A 20,205-nucleotide genomic window follows, 5' to 3' on the forward strand; every position below is an offset into this window, starting at 1 on the left:
AATTTTAACCTACTTACACTTAACTTGAGTATTTCCATTGCTACGTTAAACTTCTATCCCTTTACATTTCAGAGGCTAATATTGTACTTTTTATGCCTCTACATTTATTTGACACTTACAGTTACTTTTTACATGAAACATGTGATATATTTCTACGATAAAATATATTATACTACAATCTACACTGTTTTACACAAAGTATCTAAAATTGGCTCCATACTGGCAAACCACAATCTTCTATGAGTCTGAACTTTATTCTTGATTCATTATATTTGCTAAATATAATGTGACTTTCTTAAAAATGTTTTTAGTTTTTCTCCAACTGTAGCAGGATGCTGCTTCATAGTAACACCAGCGAGTAAACACTAATCTCCCTTTAACTTTGCATCTATTGTGGACAGAGGCGAGAAGAGAGAAGTGGTTAAACTCGTGACTACAGAGTGTTTCACAGAGTCAATGTGCAGCAGCTCGGAGCTCAGTCAACGTTCCCCCAGATAGATAAATGTTATCAGAGGAAGAATCTGAGAGGACATTCAAAGTAAATCACATTACGCCCTATAAGATTACACACAGAGAACAGTTCAATAAACACAGCAACAGTCTGGAGAGTGAGAGGGGCTCATTCACACGGAGGGCTTGGTTTTCAGAGAGGTGGAGGTGGGGGGCATCGATGGGTGAATGAACGGATTAATGAAGGACTGAATCAATGAGTTAATGTATAATACTGATGACAACAAGCAGGAGCAGGAGAGCGGAAAGACATTTAAGCCTCATTAACATTCAGCGGGCATAGAGGCAGATTCAGCTTTTTCAACCCCAAAAAAAACCCCCAAATCACAAATCTAATCATGAATTAACATCATGAACAACACACGGCACTCGCCTGAGAGATGAATTAAACCAAATTCAAAATCATTTCCCAAATCACAAAGGCATCCCGCAGAAACGCCGACCCGCCGGTTCATCTGCTGACAGAAGTTGCCACCGTTGATTAATCCATATTTCAACAAGGAAGAGTCAACATGTTGCTCTGCGCAAAAGACGCAGTCTGAGCTAATCACTGCCAACACCATCTTCCTGTTTGGACTGGTGATTATGGCATGAAGCCTCGGGCCTATTAGCTTCATTTCAGTGGAATTTGGGAAATGACACAGCAGATTTGTCAAAATTTGATTAGATGGAACACTGCCTCCAAACCAGCGATACAGAGGCATTTTCCAGGATTAGACTACAGACTTTAGACAGTTTAACCGTCAGGGCCTTCAGTGTTCAACTGTCCGAAACCAACAGCAAAACCTCTGCTGAGTGATGGAGGCGTTCAAACATCTGCAGCTCGTTGATTGAAATGTGTGAGAGGCGCTCCAGAGCAGCACAAAGCAACAGAGCGAAGCGGAAACAGCTCAGATTCATCACTGCTGCTTTTCCTTCGACTTTCTTCCACCTTAAACTACAATCACAGGAACGGTCTCACAGGTAAGATGTCCCGCCCCCCAATGACAGCACTCACTGTCCTTCCTTTACTATCCTTTTTATAGACCCCTGCACTGATCCTGAGGTCAGCGTTTAAGGTAAACACGCCCACCTTTCAGGGTTTAACATCTGTAAAGCAGTGAGGAAGCCTCAGTGTGTCTAACACATGATTTACTGTTTGCTGACACAGTGACACAGCATGGAAATGAGCAACTGGTGGTTTTGGGTGGAACAGAAAAGGGGCGAATCATTTCTTGGGTCGGCTTTGAGTTCTGTCATCCGACAGACCAAACCATCTCCTTTTCTCCTGCTCAATCTTTCAGCAAATATGTGTGAAAACACTCTGTTTAGATTTGGCTCCCCTTATGATGTCACAGGGGGATCCGTTGATCATGTGACCTCCTCCAGAAAAGCCCCTAAATCTCAAAGCTCCTGGTATCACAAAGATGTTGAAAGCTAAAGTAAAGCACACAGACTGTCCTGTTCCTCTAAAACGGAGCGTGAAGAAATGAGGTGAAAACAGCTGCAGAAGAATATTATGTGTTTTTTGAGCATCAAACCATTTTAATCCTGTAGACGGACCTCCAAATAAAAGTATGACCTCGAAAAGAAGCAGAATTTGGGACTTTTAATGCGCTCATCATTTTCATGTTGTGGCTGCTAAAGAAGGAGGAAATTTAGATTTTTCTATTTATGAGTTTCCCCCAAGGATCAATACATTATTGTCTTTAACAACACATTATAATTTATTTGCTGATTATTTCTTGTATTATTAATATGAAGCTTCTAGGTTACAACTAATTAATTTTAAACAGAAACAAACAACTGCTTCCTAATAAGTTGTAGCTGAGTAGAAGTATAAAGTGGCCTGAAATGGAAATAAGTTAAGTGTACTTAAAGCAGTACTTTCACATTTCGACTCCTTTAACCGTCCAATAAAGACAGGAATACACAAGACAGGGAGACATGCTGGGTCAGAAATGATGAACATGTGTAACACTGTGTTTTAAGGGCCCAGGAGTCACAGTGTACGGAGGCTCCACGAGTTCAGTTGGAAAGATTTTGACAGTAAACTTCATCAGCATCTGCTGCGGTGATGTCCAAACTAACAACCAGACTAGCAGCGTGTTTCGAGAGCGGCTGGTGACACAGGCTGTTGCAGCCTCCCAGCATGCTGCGGTGGAGCTGGTGGTGGTTATTATTTGGGGCCTGTCTCTTCTCATTAGAGTCTACAGAGTGTGTGCAGCCGCTGGCTGCCCGACGCTGTAACTGATGACATTTTCAGCACGAGAGACGAGAAGAAAATCAGTTGTGTCAGTAACACACTCTCCCTGTTGCTCTCGATCACCTCTGGTCTCGCTTTGTGTTTGTCTCTCATGCTTAAATCAGTCTTTGTTTATTCATTCGCTCTATTCTTTGTTTTTGTCTTTATTTCTCCTTCACCCTCTCTCTTCATGTGTGTGTTTTCTTGCTCTTATGACATTTACTTCTTATTTTCAGTCTTGCTCTCAGTTTTTCTCTTGTTTTTGTGTCCTCGCAGACTTTCCTCTCCTTCCTCATTCACTTTTAGTGGCACAAATATGACACAAACAGTGCAGCCAAAGCTTTTTAAACGCCCTTCATGTTTTCTCTAACTTCTGTTGCCTTCACATACTGACATCAGACGTTCCTTGTTGCTTCATTAACTTTTTTCTTTTCTTTTTTTATGTCGAGTCATGGTTGATTAAAAAACTTGGATGGAAGAAGGTCACTTTGCCTCCTGAATCTAAATCATTTGTCCTCTGGTGGAAACCTTTCAACCTGCATTCAGCTTGATTTTCCAGGAAAAAGATGATGAATCGATGCAACACACAAACAGTTTTGCTGCCTAAGATGAAGCTATGATGAAGGTTAGAGTAAATGAACAATGTGAAACATAAACCACAGAATAAACTGAAGGTCGAGTGTGACTGGGACTAAACCACAATGGTGTGAAATATGTAGAAATGGATCCAAAAAGACCTTGTTATATATGTGTGTATGTGATGATGATGATGATGGTGATGATGGTGATGATGGTGGTGGTGAAAACCAGCAGCCCCCCTCTCACACACACCTTCCTTGCCTGGTCATTGTCTTCAATCTGACCCAGATCCCTGCCGCTGGCCTGAGCGATCCTCTTCCCCGACACCAGATTCCCGACCATGACAGACGCAGGACCGATCTCTGAAGAAGAGGAGGAAGAGCACACGGGAAGACAGGAAAGGGAGGAAAGGAGAAAGGCCGTTAGCGGGCCTTCACTTTCGATGAGCTCCATGAAATGTTTCTAGCGCTAAAGGTCCACCATCACACCATCCCAGACTCCTGCGCTCTCTACCTGGCTGTTTCTGCCGGGGTTTGGGCAGGTTGGTGACGCAGGTGTGGGGGCACATGAGCACGTTGCAGGGGTGCAGCGCCCCCTCCAAGAACAGCTGCTTGGTCTCTGACAGGTGGATGCCACCCAGGGGAGTCTTGGGCAGAGTGTTGGAGGGCACCAGAGCTAGGCAGTACACCCCCACCTGATGGATACCGTCTATCGCCTGGAGGGTCAAAGAGTCAGATGTTAAAAAAACACTCCACAGACGAGCCCATGTGAACCGATGCAGTGTCAGTTAAGGAGAAAGGCTGTTTTGATAGGAGGAGCGGAGGGTCGGGATTGTGGAATAATGTGACGGCTTTATTGGTTTGAGTTTATATTCACATCCGCAAGCACAGGATGAGGTCAAAATTTTATATTCATTGTTTTCCAGGAGGTTAAAGTGTCCATTTCTCTGCGTCTTTAAGGCCTAATGAGGCTCTTTGAATGTTTGATATAGAAAAAAATAACAGAAGCATTAAAAAGTAATGAACGGCACTGTGAAATGATATTTTAAAATTAGATTTAAATTACTGCCAACAGCTGCAATTCCACTATTAACACCATATCATATTATTTTAATTTGATTTACATTAACATGTTACACCTGATACACAAGTCTTAGCTTTAACATGATTGATATCTAATGAAAGAAATTCATTTTCCTATATTTGGACACTATTTTGAAAGTATTTTTTAGTAGTTTGATGAAAAATGAATGGTAAACAGCAGCCCAGAGGTCTTACATCACATCCCATCACATCATCTCAGCCGCGATTTAAAATGCTGAGTTTGTCTATGACCAGATGAGCCAAATGGAAAAACCAGCCAGCCAATATCTGTGATGGTGAAGGAATAAAGAGATTTGGTTTTATTGCAGCCATAAAAATACAGACAGCTTTTATAGTTTCACCGCAGACTCCATACCGGCTTAGAGAGATCTGGAGCTGGAGTTCAGACGGAGATTTCATCTGTTCAGTATGAATGTACAGCACAGTATCATATGCTGTGTGTGTGTGTGCGTGAGTGTGTGTGTGTGTGTGTGTGTCTGACAGAGCCAAAGGGACAGAAATGTGGTGTGAAGGAATGTGTGTGAGCTGTTTTGTCTCTTTTTTGAGGTGGCCTGTTAAAATGCGTCTGTCTGGTGTGTGTCAGTTTCCCTCAGCTGCTTTGTGTTAAAGAACAAGTCTGGTGTTATTCAACAGTTTTCTTGTTGTCGATAAACCCCATGAAAAGACTAAAAACCAACCATGTAGTCTTTATCAAATTTTACTCAAACAGGACGAAATAGTGCGTTTGGGACTATTTCCCGTGGCGTATTAATCCATGTTTGCTGCTCTAGTGAGTATTTCCAACAGCAGGATGATGTACGATGGATTGAGCCAAATAAATGACAGTGTGTGTGAGATTGTGGTGATGGAGGAACATGTCACCCTGTGCAACAGAGAGGCTCACTGATGTGTTTTTAATAGGTTTTGGACATTAATGGAGCTCTGAGGCTCAGAGGAAGACGATGCATCAGGCTGAGATACACAGATAATACTTGTTAGCAGATACAGTCATTGCTTGTTTTGTCTTTTTATGGGATTTGGTGACAAAAAGAAAAATACAGAATATCACCAGACTTTTAATCATGTCTGTGTGTTTATAACAGCCATTAGTCTCTCTGAGTGTTTACACGAGTCTTATCTGTTTATAATATTCAGGATATGATGTTTATGTTTTCACACTGAGTGACTGGATTTATGAGGGTTAGGGTTAGATACTCTGTGTGTGTGTGTGTGTGTGTGTGTGTGTGTGTACCTGCAGAACTCGGCTCATCCACTGGAAGCTGTCCTCCTCTGTGGAGTCGGGCCGCTGCTCGGCCACGACCACGATCCTCTCGTCATGAAGCACCGTGATGGAGAACACTGCTATCCTGAAACACCATCACACAGCGTCAGCGCGTCTCTCACCGGAGCTACGTCAACAATGTGATCAGGGAGCGTTTCAGCCAGAGGTTTATCCGTGTCCCAAAACAAACTCTAGCAGAGACAAAGGGGCTCCGACACTCTAACATGAAGTGCATCTACAGAGTGGATCGTTTACTTCGTCTCGTGTGGTGGAGGGATTTGATTTAGCTCTGACCCAATCACTGTCACTGATGTGGGGGAGAACAGGCTCGGTTGTCGCAGTGCGTATTACAGCCAAGCTAGACGGCGCTGTTTCATCATGTTGATATCAAACATTTGGCCTGATGTCATGTTCGTTTCTATCTGGACACTTCGAGACTCACAAAACAGTAACATGAGGAGGAATTTAGTATCTTTTTATGGGTCAGAGTAATTTTTCATGTTGCTGTTGTTTTGTTAATAAAAGTTTGAAGCCGATTAATCGTTTCATAATCAAACATTTATTAGAAAAAGGAAGGTAACAGCCTAATTTTAGTCAACTTTCAGTTGGAAGCTAAAGACGTGTGGTAGATAGCATGAAAAAATTCATAATGAGCATTCTCATTACAGAGAATTAAAACAAATGATTGTGATTCACATTGATGGTTTAAAGAATCAGACAAATACAATGAGTACTAAAGAGATGATGATTCTGTTTGCCGTAAAACTGATTTGCTGTCTTAAGCTTAAAAAACTTAAATGCTTTTTAAAATTTTTAACATTTTAACTGAAACCACATTGATAACTAAAGGGTTCTAACTAATGGTTAATACCTTGCTGTTAAAATAAGTTATATGGCTGAAAGGGAAACCCATTTCAACCCAACATTAAGCTGCCCTCTAATGTAGGAGAGACTGTTGTAAGATGTGCTGTTGATGAGGAATTCACATGAGAGAAGAACAAACTCTGGTCTCCTCTAAACAGCTACTTTAGCTTTCAGGAGCTCGACCGTCTACAGCCGAGAAAGTTTATGGAGAACAATAGCCAACACTGGGAAATTCACTCTGTTTCTACAAAGATAATATGCTGTTCACAAAACACAATGAGGTGTCCTGATGCAGAAAAATAACAGGAAAAGCAGAGTTGAACATTCGTAAAATACAAAATAAGACTTTTCTGTTGTTTTACTTTATCAGGACACCTCAGAAGACATTGAAAAAAAAAACAGGCCTTGTTTAATCCTTTGGCAAAGAGCAACTTTAACTACTTTAACTTAACTTATTAGCTACCATCAGACCTGCTCCCACAAGTCATTTTTATTTTTCTAGAGGTACATAAGACACAAGACAAGTGGTGATAATTTGCTCCTTCCTCTTTAGTCCACAGAATATTTAATACTTTTCTCTTGCAGCTATAGCTACTGGTTACTTTGAAGATCAAAATGTTAAATATAAAACATGATGAGTTTATAGAATATGATTGTAACTGTAATATATTTATTTATGATACTTTATATTATATAGTTTAAAAGTAGCTCCACCTTCACCAACTGCACCATCAGTAATACTAATCCATTCAAAGTTCCCACAGTCCGACAGCTGAACACTTACCTGCCCCTGTACACAAACTTCATGGGCTCCACAGCGAGCGCCGTGGCGACGATATCGTCGGCGTTGTGCCGGCGGCCGCCGACCACCATCAGGCCGTCCATCTTCCCCGCTACGAAGATCAGACCTGCAGGGCCAATGAATCCCAGCAGGCCGGTCCTGGTGAAGGGAAACTCACTGATGGGAGCCCCGTTGTTGGACGTGGGGAAGACCTGCGCAGGTTTGTAAGACAGAAAACCGTCTGTAATTAATGCAGTAAATCATCCAAAATATAGAGTAATCCTAATAATACGGAATAAAAAGCAGATTAATCAACAAAAGCATTCACATACTCACCTCAAAGGTGTTCTTGGTCATGCCGGAAAGACCGTAGTAGGAGGTTCCCGTGGCAACAGTGCAAACGCACAACTCTCCAATCTCATCAGTTCTACAGAGCTGAGGAACACCCTCCGGCTTCACCACACACATCAGAGCTACACACACACACACACACACACACACACACACAGAGGGAAGAAGCATGGTGATACTATAAATGAGAAATTATTACAGTGATAACACTAATCTGACATTTCCTTAAAAAACTGTCCTCATGTTCCAGGCTTCCTTTCTGTTTTAGCATCATCTGTCTCACCTCCAGGCATGACGGAGCCGACGTCCTGCAGCGTGAGGACTGACAGCTTCTCCTCTGAGTCCACCCGGATTACGCCGTGACTCAGGCCCTGCATGGACAGCACGCCGCGACCAGGAGGGGTGCTGCCCTCCTCCATGGGCCTGCAGGGGGGAGTAGACACAGCTAGTCAGACAACACGGAGGCTGACAGAGAGCCGTCTGCCTTTGTGATTACAAACGAGTGAAGTATTTCAGTGAAGTTCTGGGGAAGTGAAAATTGGTTTGGGACATTTTTGAAAAGTAAGGACAAATTTGGAAAGTGAAGACTTTACAATAAGACCACCCTTATAGAGGATTTATAAATGGTTTATAGTTAGGGTATTAAAGGTTAATTCTGGTATTTTTAAACCTGGGCCTTATTTTTTACATATTTCTGGGTTCAAAATAATTGGTAGATACAAAAACTTGGTGGTCCAGTAGATTGCCCCAGCCGGCAGCCAAGAATGGGCGGCGAACAGCAACCATTCCTGTAATGTAATCCTTTGGGACAACTTGGGGCACCTGATCAAAGTACGTCCACTCAAAGCACTTATTTGCCACTGACAGGCTCAGACTGTCTGACAACATTATGCAAAGGATCCCTACAGAAAAAGACCTGAACAATGTTTTTTGTTCAACCAGAAATAGTAATTATATCGCTTGGTTCAAAGCCACCAGACTTCATTGACAAAAACTATAATTTTACACAGGAGTTGCTGGTCTCAATCAATTAGTTTGTTTGTGTTATTGAGTGACTTTGGTGTTTTTACAGGTTAGTTTCATCCAACACAGTATTTGTGTGAAACACAATAAAAAACCAAACAAACCAATCGGGGCAGCGGTGGACCAGCAACTGCCATGTTCTGCGTGGTAAAATTTGTGTTTTTGTGAATGGAGTCTGGTGGCTTTGAAGACAGAAACATAACGGCTGTTTGTGGTTGAACCAAAATTATCTTCCAGGTCTCTCTCTGTAGGGATCCTTTCCATAATGCTGTCAGACACTTAGAATAACAATCTGAGCCTGTCACTTAAACAGTAGAGATAAATGTGGCAAGCAACAGGTCACTGTTTCCCTTTTTATCTAACAACTTATTAATTTATAAGAGATGTCTTATGGTAAAGCTGTAGCAATCTTTGTTTAGAGAGGCCTTCATTATGTTCTATCATTATCACTATTATTGGAATATGAGGACAAATTTGAAAAATTTGGGAAAGTGAGGAGTAATTTGTAAAGTGTGGACATGTTTGTGTAAGTGAAAACAAAGTAAGGACGACTATGGAGGGGTGGATATTTTTATATGGTGAGAGTATTTTTGGAACGTGACGGCATTTTGTCCAAAGAGATGTCAACTCTAGAGAGTCACAATGTTCTTGGAAAGCCATACAAACAAGGACATTGTGTGAAAGTGACGGCATTTGTTTCCAGCTGTCAGCCAGGCTGTTTGAGTCCGAGTACTTTTTAGGGAGCTTATGGTTAAGATTAGAAATAAACCGATGGACTGGTGTATGTCAATGGGAGTCCTGCATGCAAGTACAAATGTGGCTGTGAGACTGTGTGTGTCCCGCTTAGTTATTCTTTTATGAGTTTTGAAACACAGCTCCTCTGAAAATAAAGAGAGTTCATTACTGCCACACCCGCTGAGGCAAAGTGCTATTTATTAGCCTGTGTGTGACGCAAACACACACACACACACACACAGACTTAAACACACACACACACACACACACACACACACACACACACACAGACTTAAACACACACACAGGGCTTTTATGGTGTCGTAATTAAAAGCATGGAGGAAAAATTACAGCCGTGAATGAAAGCTGGAAACTGGTTTGACTGTAATGTGGATTTAACGTGTTAGAATGATGAAAGAGGAGAGAAAAAAGGAGTTTTAACGGGTTAAAATAAGAACGCTGCATGGCGGAAAGAGGGTGGAGCCACTTGGAAAAAAGCTGCTTATTTTCTGAGGAGAGTAAATAAATATACAGTTTTTCATGTAAAATTACACTAAACATCAAGTAAGTTAAAGTGAAAAGTTTCTGCAGGGGATAACACCATAAGTTACAAAACATAAGAGTTTTTATATTTAATGACTTTTGTTTAAAATTAAAGAGACTTGACGCCCAATAATGATGATATTCTGATCAGATTTTAATTTTACAATTCTGTAGCAACCCTTCATTTGCATTTCTGTGTGTGCCACATTTGTGTTGTGTTTAGGTGTGTGTGTGTGTGTGTGTGTGTACCTACCTCCTGATAGCTACAGTCAGAGCCTCGGGGGAGCTGGCACAGGGACATATGACCTCCGGCTTCAAACCTTTACTCTGGAAGACGTTGAGGAAGGCGTCACAGGATGAGATCGACCCTGAGAGACACAGTTTAAAAAGTCAGCACTTCTTTTACGTAGCACACAGCTTGATGTTGCAAGTGTAATTTGAAGGTTAGTGATACTTTCTGAAGCTGCTAAAAGTGAAGCATCTGTAAGCAGAGAAAATGTTATCTGGGTTTATTTACACTGAAGCCCTACCTGAGATGTCAGTAACAACTACTGGACCAAGGAAGTAGTTCCATTAGAGGTAGAGAGCGACTTTTTGCTTTCTATACCACCTCAATGTGTTTTTTGGATTAAAAAAATGTACAATTATGTTATTCTCCTAAAAATCAAAATTGACGGCCAAGAACTGGTAGGAAAACAAGCTACGATGGCTGTAAGGAAATCCTTTGGAGCAATGGTAAAGTACATCCGCTAAAAGTGTTTTTTTTGGCACTGACAGACTCGAGTTGTTATTCTACATGTCTGACAACATTATGGAAAGGATCCCTGCAGAGACAGATTTATAAGATCCTCTTTGTTTAACCAGAAATAGCTGTTATAGCGCTCTGTTAAAAGCCACCAAACTCTATTGACAAAAACAGTGATTTTACATGGAGCTGCTGGTCTTCCGCTTGTCTCAATCAATTAGTTTCTTTGTGTTATTATGTGACTCTGGTGTGTTAAAGGATTAGTTACGATCCACACAATAGTGATGTAACACACAATAACACAAACAAACTAACCGATCAAGGCGGCAGTAGACCAGCCGCTCGCATGTTGTGTGAGGCAAAATCACTGATTTTGTCAATGGAGTCTGGTGGATTTGAATAGTGCAACATCAGTTCGTGGTTAAACCAAAAGGATCTTTCAGGTCTATCTCTGGAGGGATCCTTTCCATAATGTTGTCTCTCACACTTAGAATAACAATCTGAGCCTGTCAGTGGCAAAAACAAACACTCCAGCAGCTTTGATTGGGTGCAGTTGCCCCAAAGGATTACATTGCAGCTGTTGTAGTTCGCTGAGGCGATCTACTGGATCAATTCCAAAACAAACAGCACTGTACTGGTCAAACTACCACTACTTAAACTACTACTGCCATTAATTATAAAGTTGGATATTCATGGTCACCAGATGTTCGACCTTTTTGTTTTTAATGGCTTTGTGAGGGTGCGTTCTTACAGGGATTTGAACCATCAGCCACCACCAGCATGCGCAGGGAGCTCAGGCTGACGTCTCGCTGTTCCCGGTGGGCCACCAGAGCCCAGTGCATATCCCGCGACTTTACACACGCCACCTTAGCTACAAACAAAACACACATCAACATCACACACATATTTATACACACGTAGTTACTATAAACTCATGGAGACCCATCATAGGATCCTCTGCATGCAGTCCTGTGGATTTTAGACATAATTAGTGCAAATTAAGTGGAATAAAGAGCCATTAATGTAACAAGAGGCTAAAATAATAATGCAATGATGTTTTCGGTGACATAAGCTTGAGCGGGTCTGACATACTGTAGTTTACTCAAAACACTTCAGATCACTAAAGGGTTTGTGTTCACTTTATAAACTTTGTTTCTGTTCAACGGTTACTTCACATTTTATCTAGAAAAATATTGCATTTATTGGTGCTGTTGCACTGGGTCACACTGAGGATTCTAGTTTATAACACCGGATTATACTGATATATTGTTTTATATTGTTACTGATATATTGTTACCACCTGTTTGTAAGTGGTGAATATCAAACTATTAGGAACTCCTTAAAAAAATACAGTCAGCACGATTAAACCAAGAGAATCATTCTTTCTGTGTTGAGCTGTAAAACTGTCCAAGCAGATTTGCCTTGAATCTGATCTGCTGAATCTCAATAAAAAAATACATAAAATAGAGGAAAAGTGTTCTTGTTTATATCAAATAATCTCATATCAGGTCACTTTTCTCACATTAAGACAATAAAAGTCCTTAGAATGATTTTATCTTTTAATGGTGTTTTCTCTGAGTTGGAGTTGATTTTTTTACCTTTGTACTGGCAGACTTTTTGGATCCAGGACACAGGGTTGACCTTCATGAGGGCGTAGGGAATACTGATGACATGCATCATATTCATTACACTCTGACAAGGAGAGGCAGAAAACAAGTGTTTCAAGTGTAGTTAAGTATGCAGTTCAGATATTTATAACTTGTTTAAAAGAAGGAGAAACATTTACAGAATGAAAGCTGACATTTTCATTTGAGTATTTAACTCCTCAACCAACTAAAAAACTAAAAAATATATTTCAGCAACTTTGGGATTTAAGCAAAATGTAAAGTTTTGACAACAACATTTAAATGATTGTACATGCTGTGTAAAAAAAACATGATTAAATACTTTCATTCTCCTATTATACTTTAATTCCTGCTTTGAAGTGACTGAGGCTAAGGTGTGTGTTTTCTTACAGTCAGGACAGCGTGCCACAGTCCTACGTCCTTCTTGAAGTCTAATACATTCACTATGGTCTCAGCTGGACAACAAGAGAGAGAGAGAGAGACAGACAGACCTTAACGCCACATTCACTGAGAAAAAACACATTATGGTTGAAATAATACAGGTCTTCACAGGTGTGTTACCTTCTGTGTACGAGCAGGACTGTGTGAGCGCCTGGCAGTGTGTGAGCATGGCTATCCTCATCACCGTCACCCCGAGGACGCTGCCGTCCTTACAGGTCTTATACTGGACAGACAGAGACAGACAGACAGAATGTGTCAGAAACTGTCCTGTCAGCCTGCAGGATTAGCTGCAAAATATGTCCACTGCTGTCACACATGAAGAGACTGGGCTCAATCAAGTATTTATATTATTCAATTAATGTATTAGATTATATAGATATATATTGTGTATATTGAAGTAATTTCCATAATGTATATTTTTGCTATCTGCTTGCTATGTGTATGTATATTCAGTATATATCACACACACACACACACACACACACACGTATATATGACCATATAGATATATGTTGATTTCTTTTCTGTCATAAAGTTAATTTGAGTGTATTTAACTGAACTGGGTGTAAATAGCCAAAAAGCTGCCATCTGGCTATTCACACCCAGTCCGGTCATGCAGTATAAACAACGATAAATTACAATTCCGATTAAAATAGGTGTGGTGGCTGAATGATTTAGCTACAGGACATTTATTCATGACAGTGGGATTCAAATGTCAAATGCAAATATAAAAATCAGCGTACAATAAACAAAATATCTTCTTTCCAACAAATACCTATTTACACCCAGGTGCAAATAGCATCTTCCTTAAAATTACCATTTGTCTACTGATTGAGTTCTTTTTGTTCTGTTTTTTTCAGATTAGTTCAGCAGCTCTACAGCAGCTGTGTCTAAATAATTAAATAGAGATGGAACATTTAAAACCCAATTTCAATCTTTTAGATCTAATTTTAACCATTGTTAATATTGGAAAGTACATTTTTATTATGAAATTTGAAACAATTTGAATTAGACATTTTTTAAATAATACAAATTGTAAATCTATCCATGTGTTACCAGCTCAGGCAACTTCTATCATGCCGTTTTAAACAGCTAATAACTTTGCAGAGTTGTTTACCTTTCATATGAGCATGAGACAATTCATTTTGCATTTTATAAAGTGATTAGCAGCAGTCCACAAACACCCAACACGTGTGACTGTAGGGGGACACTAATGAGAAAAGACTAAGAAAAACATAAATACTGAGAATGCTCGCTCTTATACTCATGTGACTCCAGTCATCCTTGTCTTATATCTGGTAGATCCCTAAAAACCCTCAAGAGATAAAATATAATAGAGGCAACTTATTTGCTTCTCAGTGTAGCTCGTTAAAGAATATTGACGGCTTCAGAGTCAAAATACTGTGTGTGACATGTTGGCTGTCAGTCAGCTGTCAGTCAACTATAACCAAGTCAACACTGATAACAATATGAATGTGTTTTCTGAAGCCAGAATCAGCAGTAGAAATATTGAGTGATGAATTTAAGATTTTTTCATGAGTTCCCAAAACTGAAATGACATCTGAGGGCTGCGGAGTCGACAGTAATAGATTAGAATTCTTCCAAAATAAGATCTCCTCTGTCAGAAAAGTCTGGACCCTACCTGACAAATGGGGAACATTATGGGCTGCTATTAAAGTTATGAATCATGCTGAAACATTATTTCACGAAAAAGGAGTTTGTGTTACAGAAAAATACAAAAGACAAATTTCTGTCAGCCACAGGAAAAGAAAAAACTGTAATTTTATCTGTCTCGACTGTCTGGGACGCAGCCTCTGTTCAAAACAAAAGGTTGATCGTTTTTCAATCATCCTCTACTTTCATCATTTTCCTTTCAGCCTTTTTCAATCCTCGGTGCAATCAAGGAGACATTTCACCTCGCTGCTGCTGTAATTACTGCCCAGCAGCTAAAAGGGACGTCAGGTGAATTCAAATCAACCAAACGAGGGGAAAGCATTGACCGGTACAGAAACAGTGCGACTCTAATCCAAAAGACATGTAGCACCATTGATTTCCATTCACTAGAAAGTAAAGATTGGGGTTACACAAGTGGAAATGTTTTAGTGCCTCAAAGTAAACACGCTTCAGCGTCTGGATCAGTGTGTGGGTGTGTGTTACCTCGATGTAGGCGGTGTCCTGGTTGGCGTCCTTGATATGTGGGAACCAGTCCCGGGGAGGTTTGGAGAGGTGTTTGGACTCTGTGACGAACCACAGCACCTTGGGCCAGCCTGGACACACAGGGACACAAAACAAACATCCTAATGTCTCCAACGCTCCAGGACTGTTTTCAGGTGGATGTCGGGGGCTCTGGGACTGTCAGGGATGTCCTTATTTCAACAAGTTAAAAATGGATCTTGATTATCCTCCCTGATTTACCTGCTAAACCTCATTTCAGCGGGACTGGGACTAGAAACAGGCTTTTACTGGCGCTGGGATTGGGTTTGGATTCACAGTTTGCTTTCTTTGGTCATAACGGAGTAAAAAAGTTGTCTGAAGACGCTAAATATAAAATGAACAAACATGCACGCTACACAAAATATAGCCAGCTCTACCAGGGACAACCCAACAGCCCTTGCATCCCTTTAAATATATATGAATATCTAAAAAGGAGACTACAGCCCCCATTTGGCACCTGCCAAAGGCTCATTATGTCCATGAAACTGGTAAACGTCACTTAACCAAAGATGCTCCTCCTGGGAATGATGCACTACTCTGGAAATAATACACTAATGGTCAATAGAGCTTCTATAACAGACAAAATAATTGGAAGTGTAACATGGCATCTTATTCATTATTTACTGAAGTCTTCTTTTAGCACAACCTTAACTAACAATAATAACTTCTGTATTTTAAACCTGAGTCCACTGGTCCAGCAGATCAGCCAGCAGCCGAGAACAGGCAGTGAACGAGCTACAGTGGCTACTGACAGGCTCAGGTTGTTATTATATACATTATACATATATTCTAAGTGTCTGACAGCATTATAAAAAGGATCCCTACAGAGATAGACCTGGAAGATCCTTTTGCTTAATCAGAAACTGCTGTTACATAGTTCAGTTTAAAGCCACCAGACTCCATTGACAAAACAATAATTTTTACACTGTAGTTGCTTATTTACCTCGGTGTCTGTTTGTTTGTGTTATTATGCGACTTTGGCGTTATAAAGGGTTAGTTTGGATCCAACACAATATTTGTGTAACACATGATAACACAAACAAACTAACCAACCAAGGCAGCACTAAACCAGCAACTCTTGTGTGCTGCAGGTAAAATTACAGATTTTTCCTAATGGAGTCCGGTGGCTTTAAAGACAGCGATTTAACGGCTGTTTCAGGTTAAACCAAAAGTATCTTCCAGGTCTATCTCTGTAGGGATCCTTTCCATAATGCTGTCAGAATAAGCACTTTTAGAGGGTGTGCTTTGATTGGGTGCAATTGTCGCCGGTACTTGGTTGCTGGAGGAGGCAATCTACTGGACCAACTCCAGACATATTGTTTGACAATGTGACTAAATTGAAAACTTGAATGTTTTCTGGGTAAAATCTTTGCCTAAATTCAAATGGCATTTCTGACATTTCGTCATTGAATTTGAGGATGGTGTTGGACATGTGGAGCATCTACACGTATCAAGTTCTGCTCCTGTACAGGCAGATTATTACCATAACGAGGATGCGTTGCTCAGTGCCGAGTGAATGTAAAATTCTGAGTGTATGAGGGCTGTTAATGTCTGAATTAGTGCTGCTGGCTGCTCCTTCCCAGGCACTGAGACAGAAGAGACAATCAGCCATGTGAATGAGATGAGTTTAAACCCTGCTGATCAATATGAGGAGCACTCCACCTTAATGAGACACACACACACACACACACACACACACAGAGTCCTAAATCCATGCTGAGTGAGGAGCAGTAAATCTGGCGGCATCATGTTGCTATTTATACATCCATTACTGAAAAGCAAACAGTGGCTATTAATCACTTGGAGATCCTCCCTCTCTTTCCATCCGCTCTGTTTCTCTCGTCCTCCTCCTTCCCCATCGATTTGCAATTCTAATTCACTGACTCTCTCTCTCTCCCACTCTCTCTCTCTCCCTCTCCCTCTCTCTCTCTCTCCCTCTCCCTCTCTCTCTCTTCTTCTGTTTCTCTCTATCCTGCCATCCATGACTCGCTAGCTGTCAGCTGCCATCAGTCTGTCCGTTCATCCTACGGAGAGACACAGGAAAGCTGTGCTGAAACAAGAGATGCATGACCACACTTTAACCTCTGAGTGTGTGTGTGTGTGTGTGTGTGCTCTTGTATTACAAACTGTATTATGGGGCCCTCGTTGTTTTGTGGGGCCATTTGGATGGACCCCACTGGAAGAATGTTTTTCTGGACCATGTTGTTGTTATTGACAAAACTAAAAGTGTCAAAATATTAGTCTGGTGATGGTTAAGGTTAGGTTAGTGTTTTTTAGTTACAGCATACGTTGTGGCTATGAGAAGTCCCCACAAGGATAGCAACATGTATGTGTGTGTGCGTGTGTGTGTATGTTTGTCACGTGTGTTTACTGTATTTATTTGTGTGTGGACTTATTTCTGCCTTGGAACTGGTGGCCCCCGATGTTTTATGTTTTAAATAACTTGCCATAATAATATCAATTGAATTTATTAAAGGAATGAATGTGTGGTGTTTTATAGAGTTTCTAATACTGTTTATGATGATGTTTTTATGGTCAAATAATACATAGTGGTTGTTCACGTTGGCACAAATAAACTCAATGCCGGTATGTGCACAGGTGCAATGATAGGCTGTGTGTTTGTGTGTGTGTGTGTGAGACAGACCTTTGAACTGTGGGATCTCTCCAGTGGGACTCTTGGGTAACCCTTTATGGCAGGCGTCACTGGTCAGGGCCACCATCACTCCACAGCTCCCCAACAGAAACCCGATCTGCTGACTGCCGGCATCCTGGAGAGAGACGGAGACATCCAGTGTGATTCATCATCTGAACTGGATTCTAATCAATCATCAACTTCTCCTTGGTCCTAAAGTAGGAGACGTTTCATGGCTTGGATGAAACTTTTTGTGGTTGAATCATCAATACAACACTGTTAGGAACGATCTGGTTGAGTGACATCAACTACACCTCCCAAGGTTCACGTTGGTGAAAAACATCCCAACATTAAGCCAAGACATGTGTTGTATGCATCTGTAACAGGAAACAGAAGCTTTGCAGAAAGCTGATAAAAACATTTGGCAGTTCCGACTGTGGACCGTGGACTGTGGACTGTGTTTTGTAGAGTACATATTTCATTTCTTTTAGGGCGAAGATCCGAAAATGACCTGATGATATTGGAAAAATATAAGCATGTTACAGTGTATGACAATAGGAGCACAGGAGTTGCTGGTGTTGTTTGTCTTATTATGGGACTTTGGTATTTTAAAGGGCTAGTTTGGATCTTAATTAATGTGTTAAAACCTGTCAGTGGCTAAAACACCTTTAGTGGATCTACATTGCAGCCATTGCAGCCAGTTAGCAGTTGCCTACTGAGGCAATGTACCAAAACTTTTTGTACCTACCAGTCATTTAGACACCAGAATATGTAAAAATAGGGCCCATGTTTTAAAATACCACAGTTCACCTTTTAAGATATGTTGCAATAATATGCTATAACAGCAGATAATATATGAATACATAAAACAGAAATTCCCCGTTCTGCGCCAGAGTGATTCAATGAGTTTGAATAATTTATGAAAACCTGCTAAATTCAAATTAGAGTTGCAGTCTGCTTTGTTCTCTATCCCTTTATTTCTTAATGTACGCATCTATTCTTTATCTACTAATGTATCTTTTTATCACTGATTGGCAGAAAAAACGTATTTTTCACAAGGCTGAACTCAGCAGAGCCACACTCCGACCTCCACCGGCTCTGACACACAGTTTGGGCCCCCTGATTCCTCCCAGAGGACATTACAGTGCGCCGTGACAGTCAGTCCAAACTATGAGTCAAATAAACCTACAACACCACCAGAGACATTTGGCTGTGATTACACCTCGGCAGAGCTCATGGTGCTCTGTGCTGCACCATGACTCACCACAACGCTTTGGATGACTCATGTTTTTAATACAGTCCCCTGGTGGAGAATTAGCCCCACTGACTGGTGTAAATTAGTGCTGTTCGACCCTGCTGCGTGTCCTCTTTTCAGCTCACTAATGCTGTTTGACATGAAGAAAAAGAAGAAATGGCAACAAAAACTTCTCCGAGCGCCTGACGTCAAACAACTAAAACTCTCTGAAACTGAAACTCTCCATTACCATCACCTGTTTGCAGATACACTAAATCTTTCTTCTTTATTCTGATAAATAGCGTAATCTAGGCGGCATGCAAATCAGCCGTATCTGAACAGAATGTTTAGTAGTCAGGGTCGGATGGTTCCAGAAACGCTACGTTTTGCACACACAAAGAAGAAAGCTGGGAAATTGACAGGACAGGGACATTAGAACAACACAACACAACTAAAAAACTGAAACAAATCCTGTTTGTAAAGCTGATAATGTTCAGCTCTTGTTGACGCCATGCCAGAGAGGAGCTCTAATATAGTTTTACTTTTACACACAAACAACCAATTTACAAGTTCTAGATACCTGTTACAAACTTATTTGTTTACTGTTGTTATTCGACATGTTTTCTGTTTTCATTTTTACAGCACACATATGCAGAACTATTGTATTTGCAGGTATGCTGTGTTCTGGAGAAGTGTATGGAGACCTCTGTGATTCTGCACCACAGATAAATGTAGTGTATTTTTGGTTAAATTGCATTATATTGACAGGTGTTTCATCCCATAGGTATATTATAAATAACACCTCTCATGGCTGGGTTACACCAACAAACATTAGTTTTTAAAGCTGCAAAAATCCAGGTTTTAACTTTAACTAACTCATTTTACACCAAACTTTAAAACTAGCTTAAAATGAGTAAAGCTTGAATTTAAAGCACTTTTTAAAAACCAGTTGACTTTTTACTCTAAAAGTTGATTAAATTTGATTCGGTTGCACCAAAACTCGCACAGAGTTAACAGTTAAAATAGTTTCTTCTTCATACTCACTAGGTCCTGACAACGTGCAAATCTATTTGATTTTATTTATTTATTTTAACTTATGGATACAAGCGTTTACATATTGATTAAATTCTTTTTAATTTCAGTTTAAATCAATAAAGTTGGATTTACAAAACAGAGATTAGTTTTTAAATTGTGCAACAGTGTTCCTTTTTTTTTTTTACTCACTTTAAAACCAGTGTTTGCTTAACGCTGACTGGGAATAATCTCAGACTGAATGAATCTTTGTTACTGTCCATATAATGTCACATAATGTTGATTATATGAGCACAATACGTTGGTTC

At 40.4% G+C, this 20,205-nt stretch overlaps 1 protein-coding gene across 1 annotated transcript in view; it reads right to left on the reverse strand.

Moving 5' to 3' along the window:
- The window catches only part of LOC139213851 (disco-interacting protein 2 homolog C-like), a 204,915-nt gene that overhangs the window by 24,765 nt on the left and 159,945 nt on the right, over positions 1-20,205 (reverse strand). The window contains exons 11-23 of the mRNA XM_070844515.1: positions 17,644-17,767; positions 14,943-15,052; positions 12,906-13,008; positions 12,735-12,799; positions 12,318-12,411; positions 11,471-11,590; positions 10,228-10,342; positions 7,957-8,096; positions 7,659-7,795; positions 7,326-7,534; positions 5,648-5,762; positions 3,827-4,028; positions 3,566-3,675 (exon numbers count right to left, since the gene is read on the reverse strand). Of these exons, the coding sequence (XP_070700616.1) occupies positions 3,566-3,675; positions 3,827-4,028; positions 5,648-5,762; positions 7,326-7,534; positions 7,659-7,795; positions 7,957-8,096; positions 10,228-10,342; positions 11,471-11,590; positions 12,318-12,411; positions 12,735-12,799; positions 12,906-13,008; positions 14,943-15,052; positions 17,644-17,767 (1,644 nt within the window). The remainder of the gene's footprint in view (positions 1-3,565; positions 3,676-3,826; positions 4,029-5,647; positions 5,763-7,325; positions 7,535-7,658; positions 7,796-7,956; positions 8,097-10,227; positions 10,343-11,470; positions 11,591-12,317; positions 12,412-12,734; positions 12,800-12,905; positions 13,009-14,942; positions 15,053-17,643; positions 17,768-20,205) is intronic.

This window comes from Pempheris klunzingeri, chromosome 15, assembly GCF_042242105.1.
Source record: "Pempheris klunzingeri isolate RE-2024b chromosome 15, fPemKlu1.hap1, whole genome shotgun sequence".
NCBI lineage: Eukaryota > Metazoa > Chordata > Actinopteri > Acropomatiformes > Pempheridae > Pempheris > Pempheris klunzingeri.